Source organism: Gymnodraco acuticeps, unplaced genomic scaffold (genome assembly GCF_902827175.1).
Source record: "Gymnodraco acuticeps unplaced genomic scaffold, fGymAcu1.1, whole genome shotgun sequence".
Lineage (NCBI taxonomy): Eukaryota > Metazoa > Chordata > Actinopteri > Perciformes > Bathydraconidae > Gymnodraco > Gymnodraco acuticeps.
In genome coordinates this window covers 55,001-74,467 of record NW_022992043.1, presented here as the reverse complement: position 1 = coordinate 74,467, position 19,467 = coordinate 55,001, and the positions used below count along the sequence as shown (strand labels likewise).

Here is a 19,467-nt window from a genome sequence, read left to right as displayed (position 1 = left end):
TGATGATAATACTTTTCTACTTTTACTTGAGGAACATTTTGAATGCAGGACTTTCACTGTAACAGAGTATTCCTACACTCTGGTACTTCTACTTTTACTCAAGTACAAGATCTGAGTACTTCTACTTTTACTCAAGTACAAGATCTGAGTACTTCTACTTTTACTCAAGTACAAGATCTGAGTACTTCTACTTTTACTCAAGTACAATATCTGAGTACTTCTACTTTTACTCAAGTACAACATCTGAGTACTTCTACTTTTACTCAAGTACACGATCTGAGTACTTCTACTTTTACTACAAGATCTGAGTACTTCTACTTTTACTCAAGTACAAGATCTGAGTACTTCTACTTTTACTCAAGTACAACATCTGAGTACTTCTACTTTTACTAAAGTACAAGATCTAAGTACTTCTCCCTTCTCTGTTTTCACTGTATTTCCAAATGACTGCTCTTTTGAGTTAATGCCACCATTTTATGGATGAAATGTGTTCAGACTGAAAGAAAGGTAAAGACATGTCCGTGTTCTAATGTAGCCATCTTGCTAAAGCTAAGTAATGTTTCTGCTTGGAGTCTCTCTGCTGTTCTTCCTCTCTGACTAACCTTCTCTAGCGTTGCAGTTGCTGATGTTTTAGCGTCCTGCAGCCTCTGGTGCCGCTCTGCTAACCTGCCTCTGAACTAACACCTTGCATTACTCGCGTGCTAATGCTAACCAACGTGCTAATGCTAACCAACGTGCTAATGCTAACCAACGGCAGGCGCTGGACCCTTTGCTAACGAGCGGTAGAAACATCTCTTCTTCTCACAAAACTGTCTGTCTCCATCGGTCTTGTTAGCAGACCCTTCACGCGATGGCAGAGCGAACAGGTACAGGCAGGGCCCATAATGATAGCCCTATAGTTTAAATCTACTACCCACACATGAACATATGGAAATGGGTTGCTATTTTAAAAAATAAATGTATTTATCAATGTATTTAGGAACCTATCCATGTGATTTTTAGTGGGGGTCGACCTCAAATCCTCTAGGGGGGGTCCAGGGGCATGCCCCCCCCGGTAAGATTTAATTTTTTATTTTGGAGTTAAATGCATCAATCTGGTGCATTTTGAGGGGAAAATAAAGAGACTAGATCTATGGAAACACCTATATTAAACAGAACTGTATACATTTCAATAATCATAAAATCATGGCCATAACCAATAACCTACCATTTCCAATATGAAAAAAACACTGAAACTTGTTTATTAATTTATTTTTGGTTCATTTATAGTTGTGAGTGTGTCTGTGCTCCTGAACCAGCCTCTCCTGTCTCCCTCCTCTCCCCCCTCTCCATCCTCTCCCCCTGCTCCTCTTTGAGGCAGCAGCAAAGACTAGTTTTCTCTCAACAAGTTTTAAAAGTGTATCTTACCTTTTTTCACCTAGTTAACTTTTTATTTATTTATTCATGCATATTTTACTAATCACATTACATTTCATTTAGCTGACGCTTTTATGCAAAGCGACTTATAATGACCGATTACAGGGACATTCTCCCTGGAGTAACTAAGGGCTAAGTGCCTTACTCAAGGGCACACTAGTGGTGGTGTTCCTGGCGGGATTTGAACTCACAGCCTTCCGATCTTCAGCCCACCTCACTATCCATTAGACCAATCACTACCCTCTCAAATGGAAATATGTGTTTACATAAATGGTGACCACACCGTTTGAGACCCACTGAGAACTTAGACTAAGTTAACTATCTAAACACTCAGAGAGTGCTTTACCTCACCTGAGCTGAGGTTATCCCGAGCTTGAATGACACACAGAGACCAATCAAGGGCTTTGATTTATGATCTGTATGACAGTGGCCATGTCGGCAGGTCACATCATGTAGACAGCCAGTCCCCCTGTGTGAGGCAGGCCACTTAACAGGCCAGAAGGAGGCGAGATCAGAGCAAGGGAGCGAGGGATCATTGTCTACAAGTTAATCGATCGCAGATGGCGTCATGGTCACGGACGTATAAAAAAAAGAAAGAAAAAAAACCTAAATGGGTCGCGAAATATACTTGGGCGGCCGTTAATATACCTGGGCGGCCCGCCCAAGTATAGTCTATGTGTGGGAAACCCTGCAGTCTGTCTCCATCCGTCTGTCTCCATCCGTCTGTCTCCATCAGTCTGTCTTGTTTCATCTAGTTTGACTCCGATGAGAAGATGAAGATCAGATTGTTTTATGTGCAGTGATTGATCCAAGTTGTGGTTAGCCTAGCTTAGCACAAAGAATGGAAGTGGGGGGAAACTGCTAGCTTCTTTCCATTCAAAGAAAAAACTGGAGTTTCTGACGGTTTGTATGAATTAAGAAGACAACAGTGCGTCCAAGTTTTAGTAAACCGCATTAAAGTCACCATCCTTGGCAGCTAAGTCTATATAAAATCTAACAGTGATACGATTCAGCTTATTAAAGTGTGTAGCATGATACTGCCAATAAATGACAAGATAAGATGGAGCTTTTATTAATCCCTGTAGGGAAGTTCACGTGTCAAGGCAGCAACAGAACAAGATGAAGCACAGATATTACACGTCTAACAGCTTTTCCTTCATCCACACACTCTTGAAAATGTGTTTGTGTCCACTTTAATAGTAGTTGTTGGTATGCCCCAGCTAGCACGGCTGCTACTGTTGTTCCTTTAGCATAGTTAGCTCCGTCTCATTAGCGAGCTCATTTGTGTTTTAGGGTTCGGTTAATCAATCCGAAAACAAATACTGCTCTCCAGGAGACGCTTTATTATTTTAAATAGCTCCTTCCAGGTGGCTATCATTCGTCTTGATGCTAATATTTTACTGGGAATGACTTTTAAAGGCAGCTATAGGCTAGCAGTTTCTCGATGTTTTGTGCTAAGCTAGGCTAGGCTAAACACACAGATGAAACTGATCTTCTCTTTTTACAAAAACTAATAATTCATCTGCATGTCCATCATTTCAAGTGACACCCTCATCAGCCTTCTGTTTCTTAGTAATTTATACATACATTTTAATCTGCTTTAATTAATTTCTCACACACTTCGCTTCCTTTTTACCTCACTGCTGCTCTTAAGACATATTTAAATGAGCTTTATCAAATCTCCTCGGACTCCCTAACCTTTCAAAATGTTTGGTTATACAGATTACTAACTCTCATATTAAATGCAGATTTACTCAGATTTCTCCCTGAGACTCATATTTAGATTAAGGCCACCTCTAAGACGTTTCTCCTCCTAATTGATCTTAAGTATCATTTTTTTCCCAGACAAGCCATGCCACAAATCTTAATCCTCCTGATGAGTTTGGCTCCTTAAGATATGTAAAGTGAGGGCACGTCTTCCTTTTCTTCTTTTTTAATTAAGAAGCCGAGGCTTGGCTGCCTTTCGGACCTCATGTCGGACGTCGTGCCCGTCGCATCCAATTAGCGAACCGCTAACGAGTCGGGGGGGTCCGACTCCTTTTAGCCGGGGGCTAGTGTGTGTTTGGCTGGTGGGATATTAATGCCACAGGTCACGGGGGTTGATGCCGTCATTGTTGTTATATTATTATATGTTATAGAATATGCAGATTAAACTATTCAATAGTATGTAAAGGAGTTGGAATGAGCACTATCTTTAACAGCTGTAAAATGCTGAATTGTCGTCATTTTTCTTTAAATATCCCCCAAAATATGTGAAAAAAGTCCTGGAAAGAAGTTTTTTTTAAATATTTGATAATCATGTGAAAATGATGTGGAAAGTGTGTGGGAAAAAAATCCCTAAATGATTTGAAAAACAGTAAGGAAAAATGGTCAAAACATATTTTTAAAAAGTCATATTTATGTGGAAAATATCAGAATTTAAGTGAAAAATCTCCGAAGGAACGTGCGGGCAATGTCCGGACATTTTTTGAAAGAATACGTCAATAATTTACAAAAAAACAAACATATGATGATCTTTTAGAATATGATGTGTTGCCGGAGAAATGAACAAGCCAGTATGTAAAGAAAGTAGCTTGAGCACCACCCTATACAGCAGTAAAATGTAAAACAAATGTGAAAAATATCCACAAAAAAGTCTTGAAATATTGGCAGCATGTCTGAAAAACTCTCATAATATATGTGGGAAAAAAATCCGTTAATTATGTGTAAAAGTCTAATTAATGCCACAGGGGTTGATGCCGTCATTATGGTGTCATTGTTGTCATGGTGTTCGGATAATCCAGCATGCAGAATCACAGACTTTTTAAAGTGAGTCCGGTTGTTTGGAGAAAACGTCTGGATGTAATTAAAAGACGGCGGTAATTTTAACCTCACTGAGCTCGGGATATTTAATCGTTAGTTTGACATTGGAAGACAGGCAAGCTTCAGGTTTATATATAAATAAAATACAGAAAATATACCCTTTAGAGTTCTTTGTAAACACAAATCTAACATGGAGGGTGTGGGGGAAACTTCTGAAGCAATTGGAGTCAGGACTCAGAGACACGATGGAGAGCAAACACTGACGGTTTATTCTGAGCTTCGGCCGGAGAATTCACGAGACATGTCACGGGCCACGAGTTGACCACACGGTAGAGATGCCACATCAATTCTGAAGAAACCTTCCTCTCGTATGATGTTTTAACTCCGCTAAGGGTAATCAACATTCTTCATTAGATGGACTAAACAGCTGAGGACACTGAATCAACTTTAGTTGTGGCTTATAGCTCGGGGTCATCTAGACCCCGAGAAGGATGTGTTCCAGGTGTCCCACAACAATCACTATCTCTGACCGAGAGTTGCCCGGTCACAAACTGGTAACAACAACAACTTGCTAGGGCAGCCCCTCCTTAAGGGGCTCAAGGCTGGAGCATCTGTGTCAGAGGGCGAAAGAGGACACTAGGGCAAATTATTCCCTAACAGAGGTGCAAAAGAAACGCCACAAAAACATTGGAATGTGCCAAAAAAGAGCCAAGACATAAAATGTGAAATACATGAATACATTTGTTTAAAAAAAAAGTATCATTATTTGATTTAATAAAAGGCTCTTTAAGCATTTATTTAAAAGTAGTCGGAGCCATAATGCAGTTTTCTTGGAGCTTGTTAAAGAGGAAAACATTAGATAAAACACTAACAATTAAACAATTAACATTTAAAATCTGATGAACTCAGTGTACATCTGACCGGGTGACAACATTTCCTATTGACGCAGCAACCACTGTTATATTCTTGTTTAATTAGACTTCTCTGTTTCATTTATTCGACTCTGTATAATTGTTCTGTAGTTATTGTAGCTAAAACGGCTAAATCGCTTTTGAGAGATTTTAAATCTCAGATCTGCTCAGGCGAAACCTGCTTCACAGGTCTCAGCTCTCAATCCTGCATTATAATATAGGCAGGGCCAGTCTATTGATTGCGTGAAGTACAACCGCGTGACTCAGTCATCTTTCACCTAAAAAAGCATTTAAATACTGCATTTAAAATCTGATGAACTCAGTGTACATCTGACCGGGTGACGACATTTCCTATTGACGCAGCAACCACTGTAAGTTATATTCTTGTTTAATTAGACTTCTCCGTTTCATTTATTCGACTCTGTATAATTGTTCTGTAGTTATTGTAGCTAAAACGGCTAAATCGCTTTTGAGAGATTTTAAATCTCAGATCTGCTCAGGCGAAACCTGCTTCACAGGTCTCAGCTCTCAATCCTGCATTATAATATAGGCAGGGCCAGTCTATTGATTGCGTGAAGTACAACCGCGTGACTCAGTCATCTTTCACCTAAAAAAGCATTTAAATACCGCATTTAAAATCTGATGAACTCAGTGTACATCTGACCGGGTGACAACATTTCCTATTGACGCAGCAACCACTGTAAGTTATATTCTTGTTTAATTAGACTGCTCTGTTTCATTTATTCGACTCTGTATAATTGTTCTGTAGTTATTGTAGCTAAAACGGCTAAATCGCTTTTGAGAGATTTTAAATCTCAGATCTGCTCAGGCGAAACCTGCTTCACAGGTGAAACCTGCTTCACAGGTCTCAGCTCTCAATCCTGCATTATAATATAGGCAGGGCCAGTCTATTGATTGCGTGAAGTACAACCGCGTGACTCAGTCATCTTTCACCTAAAAAAGCATTTAAATACCGCATTTAAAATCTGATGAACTCAGTGTACATCTGACCGGGTGACAACATTTCCTATTGACGCAGCAACCACTGTAAGTTATATTCTTGTTTAATTAGACTTCTCTGTTTCATTTATTCGACTCTGTATAATTGTTCTGTAGTTATTGTAGCTAAAACGGCTAAATCGCTTTTGAGAGATTTTAAATCTCAGATCTGCTCAGGCGAAACCTGCTTCACAGGTCTCAGCTCTCAATCCTGCATTATAATATAGGCAGGGCCAGTCTATTGTCGCCCATCAGCTGTAGATAGTTAACTAATTAGAGGGGCGTGCCCCTACAGCTGTGATAACTCACCAATCAGGCGTCCATTTTAGGTAGCTCTTTCCTGGAGCGTCAGCTTAAGCGTCAGACAGCCGAAGACTGACAAAGACATTAGAGTCCTACAGGAGTAAGACTGACAAAGACATTAGAGTCCTACAGGAGGCAAAGAGGGAGGCAAAGAGGAGGCAAATCCTACTCTGATTGAGCTGGTGTCTTATTTCTCTTTTCTTTAGTTTTCTAACCCCTCTTGCTATAATCATGTGTATTTTCTCCATTCCTGTTCATGTGTCTTCTCGCAATTATCACTGGCCCCGTGTATCTCGTAATCGATATAACCGGCCTGCTCTCGTCTATCCCACATGCTCCACTGAGATCCAACATCTAGTTTCAGGTGGCCTGTGGAATTGCCAGTCAGCTGTTCCTAAGGCTGACTTCATCTCTGGCTACACCTCCCTGCAGTCTCTGGATTTCCTTGCTCTCACTGAGACCTGGATTACTCCATCCAACACATCCACCCCAGCAGCTCTCTCCACTGCATATTCCTTCTCCCATACACCCAGACCAACTGGCAGAGGAGGTGGCACTGGTCTCCTGCTCTCTCCCAAATGGAGCTTTTCCCTCTTCAAGCTACCTAACTTCACTCCTTCCACCTTTGAATTCCATGCCGTCACAGTAACCCATCCTATACAGTTAACCATTGTTGTTCTCTACCGTCCACCAGGCGCCTTGGGGGACTTCTTGGAGGAATTAGATAATCTCCTCTCACACATCCCTGAAACGGGGCCTCCCGCTGTACTTCTCGGAGACTTCAACCTCCAGACGGGGAAGATAGACGAACTAACATCCCTGTTAACCGCCTTTGCTTTCTCACTGTCTCCGTCCCCACCGACTCATAAAGCTGGCAATGTCCTTGATCTCATATTCTCAAGGAACTGCGCTACTTCTAACCTCTCTGTAAACCCGCTCCACACATCCGATCACTTCTTCATTTCATTCTCTCTACCCCTTTCCAAACATAACAAACTAATCTCTTCTCATCCTGCACTTGTCCGCCGTAACCTTCGTTCCCTCTCCCCCTCTACCTTTGCCTCGTCGGTGCTCTCAGCCCTCCCTTCCTCTGACTCGTTCCAACTCCTGCCTTCAAACTCTGCTGCAGAATCTCTCCTCTCTACTCTCTCATCCACTCTGGACTCTCTCTGTCCTCTCACATCTCGGCAGGCTCGTCAGTCCCCTCCTGCTCCCTGGCTAAATGATGCACTGCGTGCTAATAGAACCGTCCTTAGGGCAGCAGAGCGGAAACGGTGGAAATCCAAACACCGTGACGACCTCCTAACCTATCAGGCTCTCCTCTCCTCTTTCTCTGCTTCGATCTCTCAGGCAAAAAGAACTTTCTTTCAAGATAAGATCCAATCTTCCTATTCCAATCCCAAAAAACTATTCTCCATCTTCTCCACCCTCTTGGACCCTCCAAAAGCCCCTCCCCCCTCCTCACTTCTGCCAAGCGACTTTGTTACCCACTTTGAAAAAAAGGTTGATGATATTCGCTCTTCTTTTTCTGACTCACCTTTACTCACCGCTGGGTCACCAGACCCTCCTTCCACCAACACACTAACCTCCTTTTCCCCTCTCTCTCCAAGTGAGGTTCTTACCCTCATTACCTCTGCCCGCCCTACCACCTGTCCTCTGGACCCCATCCCTTCAAACCTCCTTCAGACTATCGCTCCTGATATTCTACCGTTTCTCACCCATTTCATCAACACTTCTCTAACTTCTGGTCACTTTCCAAACAGTCTCAAGGAGGCAAGAGTAAACCCTCTCCTAAAGAAACCTACTCTCAACCCGTCTGATGTTATAAACTACAGGCCTGTCTCTCTCCTCCCGTTCCTGTCTAAATCACTTGAACGCGCTGTCTTTAAACAACTCTCCTGTTATCACCATGAGAACAACCTTCTGGATCCGCACCAGTCTGGTTTCAAGGCAGGTCACTCCACAGAAACTGCTCTCATTGCTGTCACGGAGGAACTGCACACTGCCAAAACTGCATCCCTCTCCTCTGTCATCATCCTGTTGGACCTGTCTGCTGCATTCAACACGGTGAATCATCAGATCCTCCTTCGCACTCTCCAAAAACTTGGAGTTTCAGGCTCTGCACTTTCCCTCCTCACCTCATACCTGAAAGACCGTACCCTAACTTGGAGAGGGTCTGAGTCCGACCCTTGTCAATTAACTACAGGGGTCCCTCAGGGCTCTGTTCTTGGTCCCCTCCTCTTCTCCCTGTACACAAACTCGCTCGGATCAGTCATTAGCCCGCATGGTTTTTCATACCACTGCTACGCTGACGACACCCAATTAATTCTGTCCTTTCCCCGCTCAGAGACCCAGGTCGTCGCACGCATCTCTGCTTGTCTAGCTGACATCTCTCAGTGGATGTCTGCTCATCACCTCAAGCTCAACCTTGACAAGACTGAGCTGCTCTTCCTTCCGGGAAAAGATTGTCCCACTCTTGACCTAACAATCAACATCGGCACCTCTGTTGTTTCCCCGACTCAGACTGCAAGGAATCTGGGTGTGACCCTAGATAACAAACTGTCCTTCACTGCAAACATTGCTGCTACAATCCGCTGCTGCAGATACACGCTTTACAACATCAGGAAGATACGTCCCCAGCTGACACAGAAAGCGACGCAGGTTCTGGTCCAGGCTCTCGTCATCTCACGCCTAGACTACTGCAACTCCCTCCTGGCTGGTCTACCTGCATGTGCCATCCGACCTCTGCAGCTCATCCAGAATGCAGCGGCTCGTCTGGTCTTCAACCTTCCTACATTCTCCCACACCACTCCGCTCCTCCGCTCCCTTCACTGGCTTCCGGTAACTGCTAGAATCCACTTCAAGACACTGGTACTTGCTTACCATGCTGCGAATAGATCTGGCCCTTCGTACATCCAGGACATGGTTAAACCGTACACCCCAGCGCGTGCACTACGCTCTGCATCAGCGAAACGACTCGCTGCGCCCTCGCTGCGAGGGGGACCCAAGTTCCCATCGGCAAAAACACGTGGGTTTGCTATCCTGGCTCCAAGATGGTGGAATGAGCTCCCCATTGACATCAGGACAGCAGATAGCTTGCACATCTTCCGGCGCAGACTGAAAACTTATCTCTTTCGACTCCACTTCGAGCGATAGAACTTTTAACAAAGCACTTATATACTGATAAAGGACTGGCTTATCTAAAGCCAGTTGAGTAGCACTTGAAATGTTTTGGCTCTATGACACCTGATGTACTTATATGATTCTGTTTTCTTCAAGGTTGTGTCTTCCTGGTCGAATGTACTTATTGTAAGTCGCTTTGGATAAAAGCGTCAGCTAAATGCAATGTAATGTAATACTTTTAATATTTAATTGAATAATATATATTTTTTATCATATTACTATAAGGCTTACTTTTTTATTATTATTTATTTTAGGACTGCAATTTAAATACATGTATTAATTACTTAGTATTAAAATAAATACGTGAACATATACAACATTATTTTATGATATATATGTACATGTATAGAAATATAATTATTACGTTACTTAGGCCCCGTCCACACAACAAAAACGAAAACTAACCGAATTCGATATCAAAAGAGTCTTCCGTCCACACGGAATCGGCTCAAGAAACATGCCCGTCCACACGAGACCGCTCGACCCGCTGGAGACGCTGTAGTACATATGCCGGGCCTGTAAGTGGCGCTGTACTTCCGCCACAAAATACACCAAAAGCAGCGAAGAAGACCTCCCGAGCATGGTTGCCATGGTTTCCTGGTTGCCTTTCTGGTTATTCTCCGCAGTGGATTTAGCAACATGTAGTTCATGTTGTTCTCCATATCCACTTGTTGCTGATGGTTGTGGTAGAGGAGCTGTAGATTTTGCACTAACATCTGTAGCATGGTCAGTAGCGTCTGGGGCACGAACGCAACCCCGTGATCCGCCGTTGTTGGCGAAACACATCAGCAATGACGCGGGGGTTAGCAGGAGAGGTGGTGAGAGGCGGGGCTATGGCGTCATCGTTAACAGGAAATGATCGTATAGGGCGTACACACTGAGCCGCAAGCGTTTCGTCCACAGATCTACCCACCTTGGGAGCCGTTATCGTTATCTGCGTTTCCGTTACGGCCTCGTGTGAACGAACCGTCTATACGATAGAGAACTGTAGCGGATACAACCCGTTTCGTCTCCGTGTGGACGGTGTCTTAGTTGAATACTGGATTAGGGGAAGAAATACGATAATTTTCAAGTCTATAAAATAATTTCAATTAATATTTGGAGTCAAGTCGTTAGTTTGTTTAGTATATATATATATATATATTTATTATATATTCACGAACAACCACATCTGTTTTTAGGTCATTTCTGTTTCTACTTTTTGATTTATCATTTTATTTATTTATTTCCTCCCCCCTTCAATCCCGTTTTTCCTCCTCTTCCTCTCGTGCTTCCTGCTTCATCCTCATCAGTCACATTGATACTGTTTCTTTTAATTAACTGTATTATTATCTTTAACTTTGCTAAGCCAAACACTGTTCAAATGTTTAACATATCATTCCATTAATTGCTTTCTTTGTGGTGTTTCCATCCTCATTTTTCGTCCAAATGTGGAAAACACTTTGGTCTCGGGTTTAAAGGAATACTTCACACACTTAATTACACTTTGTAAATCAATTACTGTTAAATAAAAAGGTTATTTTTCTCTCGCATGCCTCCACGGTAAACAAAATTCTCCGTCAAATCATCCGGTAACAAACCCTGAGAGAACTCATGCAGAAAGTCCAATTTATCCAATATTACCCTCACCAAACTCATGCGTTTTCACTCAAAGCTTACTATTTAAGACCCTTCTGCAAAATCATTTTCAGGCACACTACACGCCCTAAGATTATAGAGTATAACTGACTAAATTGATTCTTCTTTTACACATAAAATGACATTTCTTTCAGTGATTCTAGCTAAGAAGGAGTGGGTAATTCAAAGTCAACTTTATTGTCAATCTTTCAGTTGGTGTGTACAGACTGAGAGATCGAAATACCGTTTCCCACAATCCCAAATACAAATATGTAAAAATATGTATATCCTATATATACACAATCAACAGACACATTTATACATATGCACACGTTAAGATAAAAAAACACAACAATCAATATATACAAAATAACAGTCACTTCAATATCTTTGGGAATGTACATTAGTGCAAGATTGTCCATAGCAGCGTAAAAAAGTGTCTGGTGCTGAAATAGAGCGGTGCAGGGATGACGTATTTACCCGGAAGTAAACTACCGGTTCCCTCGACAAAAAAGCAATGGGATTTCTCCATAGGAATTAAGGTCTGTGGAAAAGGAACCTGTTTGATAAATGCACGTTTTGTTCAGCCGGATAATCTCCACATGTCTACCCTACTTTTATAATTTTTCGAAATCATAAGTCTATTGTCCAGAAGCAAAATGCTAACGTTATGCTACAACAGAACTACAGCCGAGTCCAGCAGCACGACTTCAACGTCACGCCAACTTAAGATCCATATTCAAACACACAGATTCTAAATGGAACGAGTTGAAGCGTTTGTTTGAACAGTCTGCAGGAGGCAGGGACTTGCTTTCAAGCAGAAGAGAAACTAACTTAGAGGAGTGTTCACGTGTTCGGCGTAATGACGTACAACGTCCTCCACGACTTCTGTAGTCCTATTCAGCCACTTGGTAACAACCATCGTTTTTCAGACACGTCAACTCTTCAGAAATCACCAGTGGGGTCACTGCTGATGGATTTAATGTCCTAGAACAAAACGTGATCCGTCTCTTAAATGTGTCTCAACCACAGACCTTATTTCCAGATATTTTCCAACATCCTATGGAGAGATCCCATTGGCTCTGAGACGAGGGAACAGGAAGTGGAGAAATGCTGACTCACTTCCTGGTTTTAGGACTCGTCACTGCACCGCTCTATTGAGTGTCTGATTAATCAACAACTTGACTTTGACTCTGTTAAATGGATACACAGTGACCTCATAATGATGCATCAGTGGGTGTGTTATGATGTGTCTCTGAGTCGGTGTGTGTGTGTGTGTGACGTCCTGCAGAGAGAAGGCTCAGATCATGAAGAAGACAGGGATGAGACGCGTTCTGCTGCTCGGGTCGGGGTACGTCTCCGGACCCGTGGTGGAGTATCTGACCCGAGACAAGACCACTCAGGTCACTGTGGGTGAGTTCTTCTGACGGACTCTGGAAATCAACATAAACAACACAAAGTCAAAGATACGTGGTGCTTACAGGACAAAGCTACACACATGTGATGAGGTTATAGAATATGATGCAGATTAAACTAGCCAATAGTATGTAAAGGAGTTGGAATGAGCACAACCTTAAAGAGTCGAAAAATGCTGTTCTTTTTCTTTAAATATCCCAAAAATATGTGAAAAATACCTGGAAACGAGTTTTAAAGATGTTTGAGAATCATGTGGAAATTATGTGGAAAAATTACTTTAAATTATTTGAACGAAATGGAAAGAAATTATATTTAAAAAGTCATTATGTGGAAAATATCCAAAGGATCATGCGAACCATGATGGAAAATTTTCTGATAGAATACGTGAATAATGTACAAAAAATTATTCATATCACAACCTTAAAGGGGACCTATCATGCAAAATGCACTTTGTGATGTCTTCTCTACATCACCATGTGTCCCCGGTGTGTCGGGGAACTCACGCAGCATCAGAAAATAAAACCCTCTCTCTTTTCCTCCGTACCCAAATCTCTAAAAACGGGGAACAACGGAGCTGATCCAGATTTGCGTCCGATATGACGTAACATCTGAAATGTGGACCCACGGCCCAATCAGAAACGTTGCTATCAGAAACAATGCCCGACTGTTTTGGACGTAATATGGTCGGTGTTTACATTAGCATCGCTAACTCTCAGAGCTAACCTGTACTGGAGAGCATGTGTGTGAAGAAGCAGGAAGTAAAAAGGAACTCACCTTGTGGTATAACCGGCAAGAGAGAAAGCCTTTGAGCTCCAAACTGTTTCAGAGAGAATCCTTGATAATCCATGATATGGCGTTTCATCACGGCAGCATTTAGTTTAGACAGTAGCTGCCGGGTCCCGCATGAGCTCAGACCCCTCCTCTTTATTTCTAAAGCTTTATTCCCCAAATCAGCACTTTTGAAACAGGAAGTGAAATAGAGGGATATGAGGCATGGCTAGAATGGGGGATCTTTTTGGTATTTTGAGCAAAGCACTTCATAGACATGCTTTTTATATGTCTTTATATATCTGAGACCTATGCTATTGCCTACCAATAGCATGATAGGTCCACTTTAAACAACATTAAAAAAAACATTAAAATGCTGAAAAAGAATCCCTAAAAATAAGTCTTAGAAATAACAGAAACATTTTAAAAGAAATCCTTAAAAATTAAAATTGTCTGAAAAAGGGTCCATCAAATAGCTAAAAGAAATTCAGATAATTATGTGAAAAACGTGGAAAAGTTTTTTCAAAAGACGATGTAAACAAATGTCCCAAACATTTCTGAAAGGAGATGTCTGAAAAATGTCCAATAAGAAAGAATATAAGACCTTCCATTGAATGTTTTTGTTGTGGTTTACCTCTCAGCGTCGATGATGCTGCGGCAGGCGGAGGAGCTGGCGGAGAAATATCCCAACACCATCCCCGTGATGCTGGACGCAGGCAGTCAGGAGGGACACCTGGACTCTCTGGTGAAGGACCACGACCTGGTCATCAGGTACTCACTCATCTCCTCCCTTAGTGCTGGGAAAACACTGAATGTCCTCTTCCAACATGAGAGTAACGTGATAACAAAGGTGTCCCAACTGTAGCTGTGAACATGACAGGATGTGTGATTACCTAGAAGAGCATCAGGACTGTTTGAGGCATATGATAGCTATAGGCGCGTTCACACCGCGGTACTCTTCCCACTTTAGTTCCGATATAGTTCCGAAATGTCGCGTTCACACCAAAAAGAGCCGGAACTAAAATTAGTTCATGAGAACCTTTTTACCCCCTTTTGCTAGAGAGCAGGGACTTTCGTGGGAGAAAAAGGTTCCTATGTCTGATTGGCTGGGCGGATTGCAAACCACGCCCCGTAAAACTCCCAAAAAGTTTTGTGAAGCCGCCATTTTATTATCCTCACATTAGCATTAGCATTAGCCCCGTGCACAAATGCAGAGAGACTAACTTATGGCAACACAAAATAAAACATGGGAGCGGTGGAGATGAGGAGGTGTTGGCATTCTGGCGATTTACTCGGAAGGCTTCAGTAGAAGCTGCTGGGAGTCCCAGCAGCTTCTACTGAAGCCTTCCCCAACTCCGGGGACCTCCGGCCGGGGACTTTGGGCAGCAGTATACGTCGTGAAGTGGTTTGCGGCCTGCCAGTAAACCCAAAGCAGAAGAAGAAGAAGTGACTTCAGCGGCTTCATTTGCCTAATCCTCCCCCAGGGACTTATTCTGGTGTGAACGCGATCTGTACTTAGTTCATGAGAACTAAAGAGTTCTCATGAACTAAGTTCTCATGAACCTTTGTGGGAAAAGTACTGCGGTGTGAATGCGCCTATTGTAATTAACATGATGATTCAGCCTCTATGGAGAGAGACATCAAGCATGCTCATTTCTGACGTGGAGCTAATCTGAAGTAAACATTGAATACTGCTTTCTACTCCTCCATCTTGTGACTGTGTAACTCCCTCTCTTGGATATCAGCATGTGAAGGACACTGTTCAGGAACTAGTTGATGCTCTGTATGTGATGACTCCTTCCATTCTGGAGAGGATCACAGATACATGGATCCTGAGACTGAAGCTCATGCCGGGGACCAGTGATTATTAACATTTTTGAGAATTTGAGAGAAGTCAGGATTTTTTAAAAAGTCAGAATTTTTGGATTTTGAGAAAAAAAAGTCACATTTTTGAGAAAAAGTCAACATTTTCAAAAAAGGTCAGATTTTTTCGATTTAGAGAAAAACTCAGTATTTTGTAGATGACAGCAGGATGTATGATTTCCTACAAGAACCGGTATTCCTCCATCTTGTGACTGTAACTCCCTCTCTTGGATATCAGCATGTGAAGGACACTGTTCTAGTTGATGCTCTGTATGTGACGACTACTTCCATTCTAGAGAGGATCACAAATACATGTCTCCTCCTCCTCCTCCTCAGCATGCTGCCCTACTCTCTCCACCCTCTGATAGCCAAACACTGCATCAGGAGGAAGGTGAACATGGTGACAGCGAGCTACCTGAGCCCCGCCATGAAGGAGCTGCAGAGCAGGTGAGGAAACAGGAAGTACTCGGAGAACCTTTGACCAGATCATTTAAGGTGATTTGTCAAAAACACCTGATCAATTAGGAGATCTTTCAATCAAACAAATATTAACTGAACGTTTTATTGAAATGGAGAAGCATTTTTCTAAGTGAAACTATTTGTATGTATTGTTTTGTCGTCTATCTGGCATGTTACAATTTAAAAGGATTAAAATCCCTTAAATCAGTGGATGCTGAAATGTAATGTGTGTGTGTGTGTGTGTGTGTGTGTGTGTGTGTGTGTGTGTGTGTGTGTGTGTGTGTGTGTGTGTGTGTGTGTGTGTGTGTGTGTGTGTGTGTGTGTGTGTGTGTGTGTGTGTGTGTGTGTGTGTGTGTGTGTGTGTGTGTGTGTGTGTGTGTGTGTGTGTGTGTGTGTGTGTGTGTGTGTGTGTGTGTGTGTGTGTGTGTGTGTGTGTGTGTGTGTGTCAGTGCGGAGGAGGCGGGCATCACCATCGTGAACGAGATGGGTCTGGACCCCGGCATCGATCACATGTTGGCCATGGAGTGTATCGACAAGGCCAAAGCTGACGGCTGCACGGTGAGTCCACACACACACACACACACACACACACACACACACACACACACACACACACACACACACACACACACACACACACACACACACACACACCACATTGTTCATATTGCTTAATTTTGGAAGTCTTACGTTTTTTTAATGTGATTTTTTTCCCTCCTGTTTTTAAGGATTGTATTTCTTTGTCTCCGGTTAGGGTCGCTCACTAAGACACATCCCAATCCATCCTTAAGATACACTTTAGAGACAATAGATGACTGGCAAAAGACTAAACTGATAATAAATGTTGTTGTTCAGGTGGAGTCGTACAGCTCGTTCTGCGGAGGTCTTCCTGCTCCCGAGTGTTCGGACAATCCTCTCCGTTACAAGTTCAGCTGGAGTCCGTACGGAGTCCTTCTGAACACCATCAGCCCCGCCATCTTCCTACAGGACAACCAGGTACAACTCAGAGATTCAACTTCAAAGGTTTCATTGTGCACATAAGCTACAGTGTACAGAGGTGGCAAAGTACACACATCCTTTCCTCAAGTAGAAGTACAGATACTCGTGTTTAAAAATACTCTGGTAAAAGTAGAAGTACTGACTAAACTTCTTTACTCGAGTAAAAGTAAAGAACTTTGAAATGTACTTCAGTAAAAAGTACCCATAGCTAGCAGCTGTTTTAAAGAGTACCTGACCTCCCTTTATATTAATAGAACAATAATGTCATTGTTAGCTAATGAATGTTTCCATGCTGAACAACGGCAACATGACAACGTTTCCATTGGTCCCTCTTCTTTAGAGAAGACCAGGAAATGATGGATACACGGATCGTGTTCAAATCAATAGGCACGCAATGACTCTAAAGAATAATGATCACGCATCAAACACACATTCAGACTAAAGGAACCAGCTGTTTGGAAAATGAGAGAAGTAGAAAGTACAGGTATTTGAGTTCAACATGTAAGAAGTAGAAAGTACAGGTATTTGAGTTCAACATGTAAGAAGTAGAAAGTACAGGTATTTGGGTTCAACATGTAAGAAGTAGAAAGTACAGGTATTTGAGTTCAACATGTAAGAAGTAGAAAGTACAGGTATTTGAGTTCAACATGTAAGAAGTAGAAAGTAAAGGTATTTGAGTTCAACATGTAAGAAGTAGAAAGTACAGGTATTTGAGTTCAACATGTAAGAAGTAGAAAGTACAGGTATTTGGGTTCAACATGTAAGAAGTAGAAAGTACAGGTATTTGAGTTCAACATGTGAGAAGTAGAAAGTACAGGTATTTGAGTTCAACATGTAAGAAGTAGAAAGTACAGGTATTTGAGTTCAACATGTAAGAAGTAGAAAGTACAGGTATTTGTATTCAACGTGTAAGAAGTAGAAAGTATAGGTATTTGGGTTCAACATGTAAGAAGTAGAAAGTACAGGTATTTGAGTTCAACATGTGAGAAGTAGAAAGTACAGGTATTTGAGTTCAACATGTCAGAAGTAGAAAGTACAGGTATTTGGGTTCAACATGTAAGAAGTAGAAAGTACAGGTATTTGGGTTCAACATGTAAGAAGTAGAAAGTACAGGTATTTGAGTTCAACATGTCAGAAGTAGAAAGTACAGGTATTTGGGTTCAACATGTAAGAAGTAGAAAGTTCAGGTATTTGAGTTCAACATGTGAGAAGTAGAAAGTACAGGTATTTGAGTTCAACATGTAAGAAGTAGAAAGTACAGGTATTTGGGTTCAACATGTAAGAAGTAGAAAGTTCAGGTATTTGAGTTCAACATGTGAGAAGTAGAAAGTACAGGTATTTGGGTTCAACATGTAAGAAGTAGAAAGTACAGGTATTTGAGTTCAACATGTAAGAAGTAGAAAGTTCAGGTATTTGAGTTCAACATGTAAGAAGTAGAAAGTACAGGTATTTGGGTTCAAACTGTAAGAAGTAGAAAGTACAGGTATTTGAGTTCAACATGTGAGAAGTAGAAAGTACAGGTATTTGGGTTCAACATGTAAGAAGTAGAAAGTACAGGTATTTGGGTTCAACATGTAAGAAGTAGAAAGTACAGGTATTTGAGTTCAACATGTAAGAAGTAGAAAGTACAGGTATTTGAGTTCAACATGTAAGAAGTAGAAAGTACAGGTATTTGGGTTCAACATGTAAGAAGTAGAAAGTACAGGTATTTGAGTTCAACATGTAAGAAGTAGAAAGTACAGGTATTTGTGTTCAACATGTAAGAAGTAGAAAGTACAGGTATTTGGGTTCAACATGTAAGAAGTAGAAAGTACAGGTATTTGAGTTCAACATGTAAGAAGTAGAAAGTACAGGTATTTGGGTTCAACATGTAAGAAGTAGAAAGTACAGGTATTTGAGTTCAACATGTAAGAAGTAGAAAGTACAGGTATTTGAGTTCAACATGTAAGAAGTAGAAAGTACAGGTATTTGGGTTCAACACGTAAGAAGTAGAAAGTACAGGTATTTGAGTTCAACATGTAAGAAGTAGAAAGTACAGGTATTTGAGTTCAACATGTAAGAAGTAGAAAGTACAGGTATTTGTGTTCAACATGTAAGAAGTAGAAAGTACAGGTATTTGTGTTCAACATGTAAGAAGTAGAAAGTACAGGTATTTGTGTTCAACATGTAAGAAGTAGAAAGTACAGGTATTTGAGTTAAACATGTAAGAAGTAGAAAGTACAGGTATTTGTGTTCAACATGTAAGAAGTAGAAAGTACAGGTATTTGGGTTCAACACGTAAGAAGTAGAAAGTACAGGTATTTGGGTTCAACATGTTAGAAGTAGAAAGTACAGGTATTTGAGTTCAACATGTAAGAAGTAGAAAGTACAGGTATTTGTGTTCAACATGTAAGAAGTAGAAAGTACAGGTATTTGAGTTCAACATGTAAGAAGTAGAAAGTACAGGTATTTGAGTTCAACATGTAAGAAGTAGAAAGTACAGGTATTTGGGTTCAACATGTAAGAAGTAGAAAGTACAGGTATTTGAGTTCAACATGTAAGAAGTAGAAAGTACAGGTATTTGAGTTCAACATGTGAGAAGTAGAAAGTACAGGTATTTGGGTTCAACATGTAAGAAGTAGAAAGTACAGGTATTTGAGTTCAACATGTAAGAAGTAGAAAGTACAGGTATTTGTGTTCAACATGTAAGAAGTAGAAAGTACAGGTATTTGGGTTCAACATGTAAGAAGTA

At 41.4% G+C, this 19,467-nt stretch overlaps 1 protein-coding gene across 1 annotated transcript in view; it reads left to right on the top strand.

Annotated features, from left to right (window-relative positions):
• aass (aminoadipate-semialdehyde synthase) overlaps window positions 1-19,467 on the top strand; it is a gene marked incomplete at its 5' end in the record, with an annotated part of 62,967 nt that overhangs the window by 28,447 nt on the left and 15,053 nt on the right. The window contains 5 exon segments of the mRNA XM_034201962.1: window positions 12,523-12,644; window positions 14,057-14,186; window positions 15,615-15,725; window positions 16,187-16,295; window positions 16,593-16,733. Of these exon segments, the coding sequence (XP_034057853.1) occupies window positions 12,523-12,644; window positions 14,057-14,186; window positions 15,615-15,725; window positions 16,187-16,295; window positions 16,593-16,733 (613 nt within the window).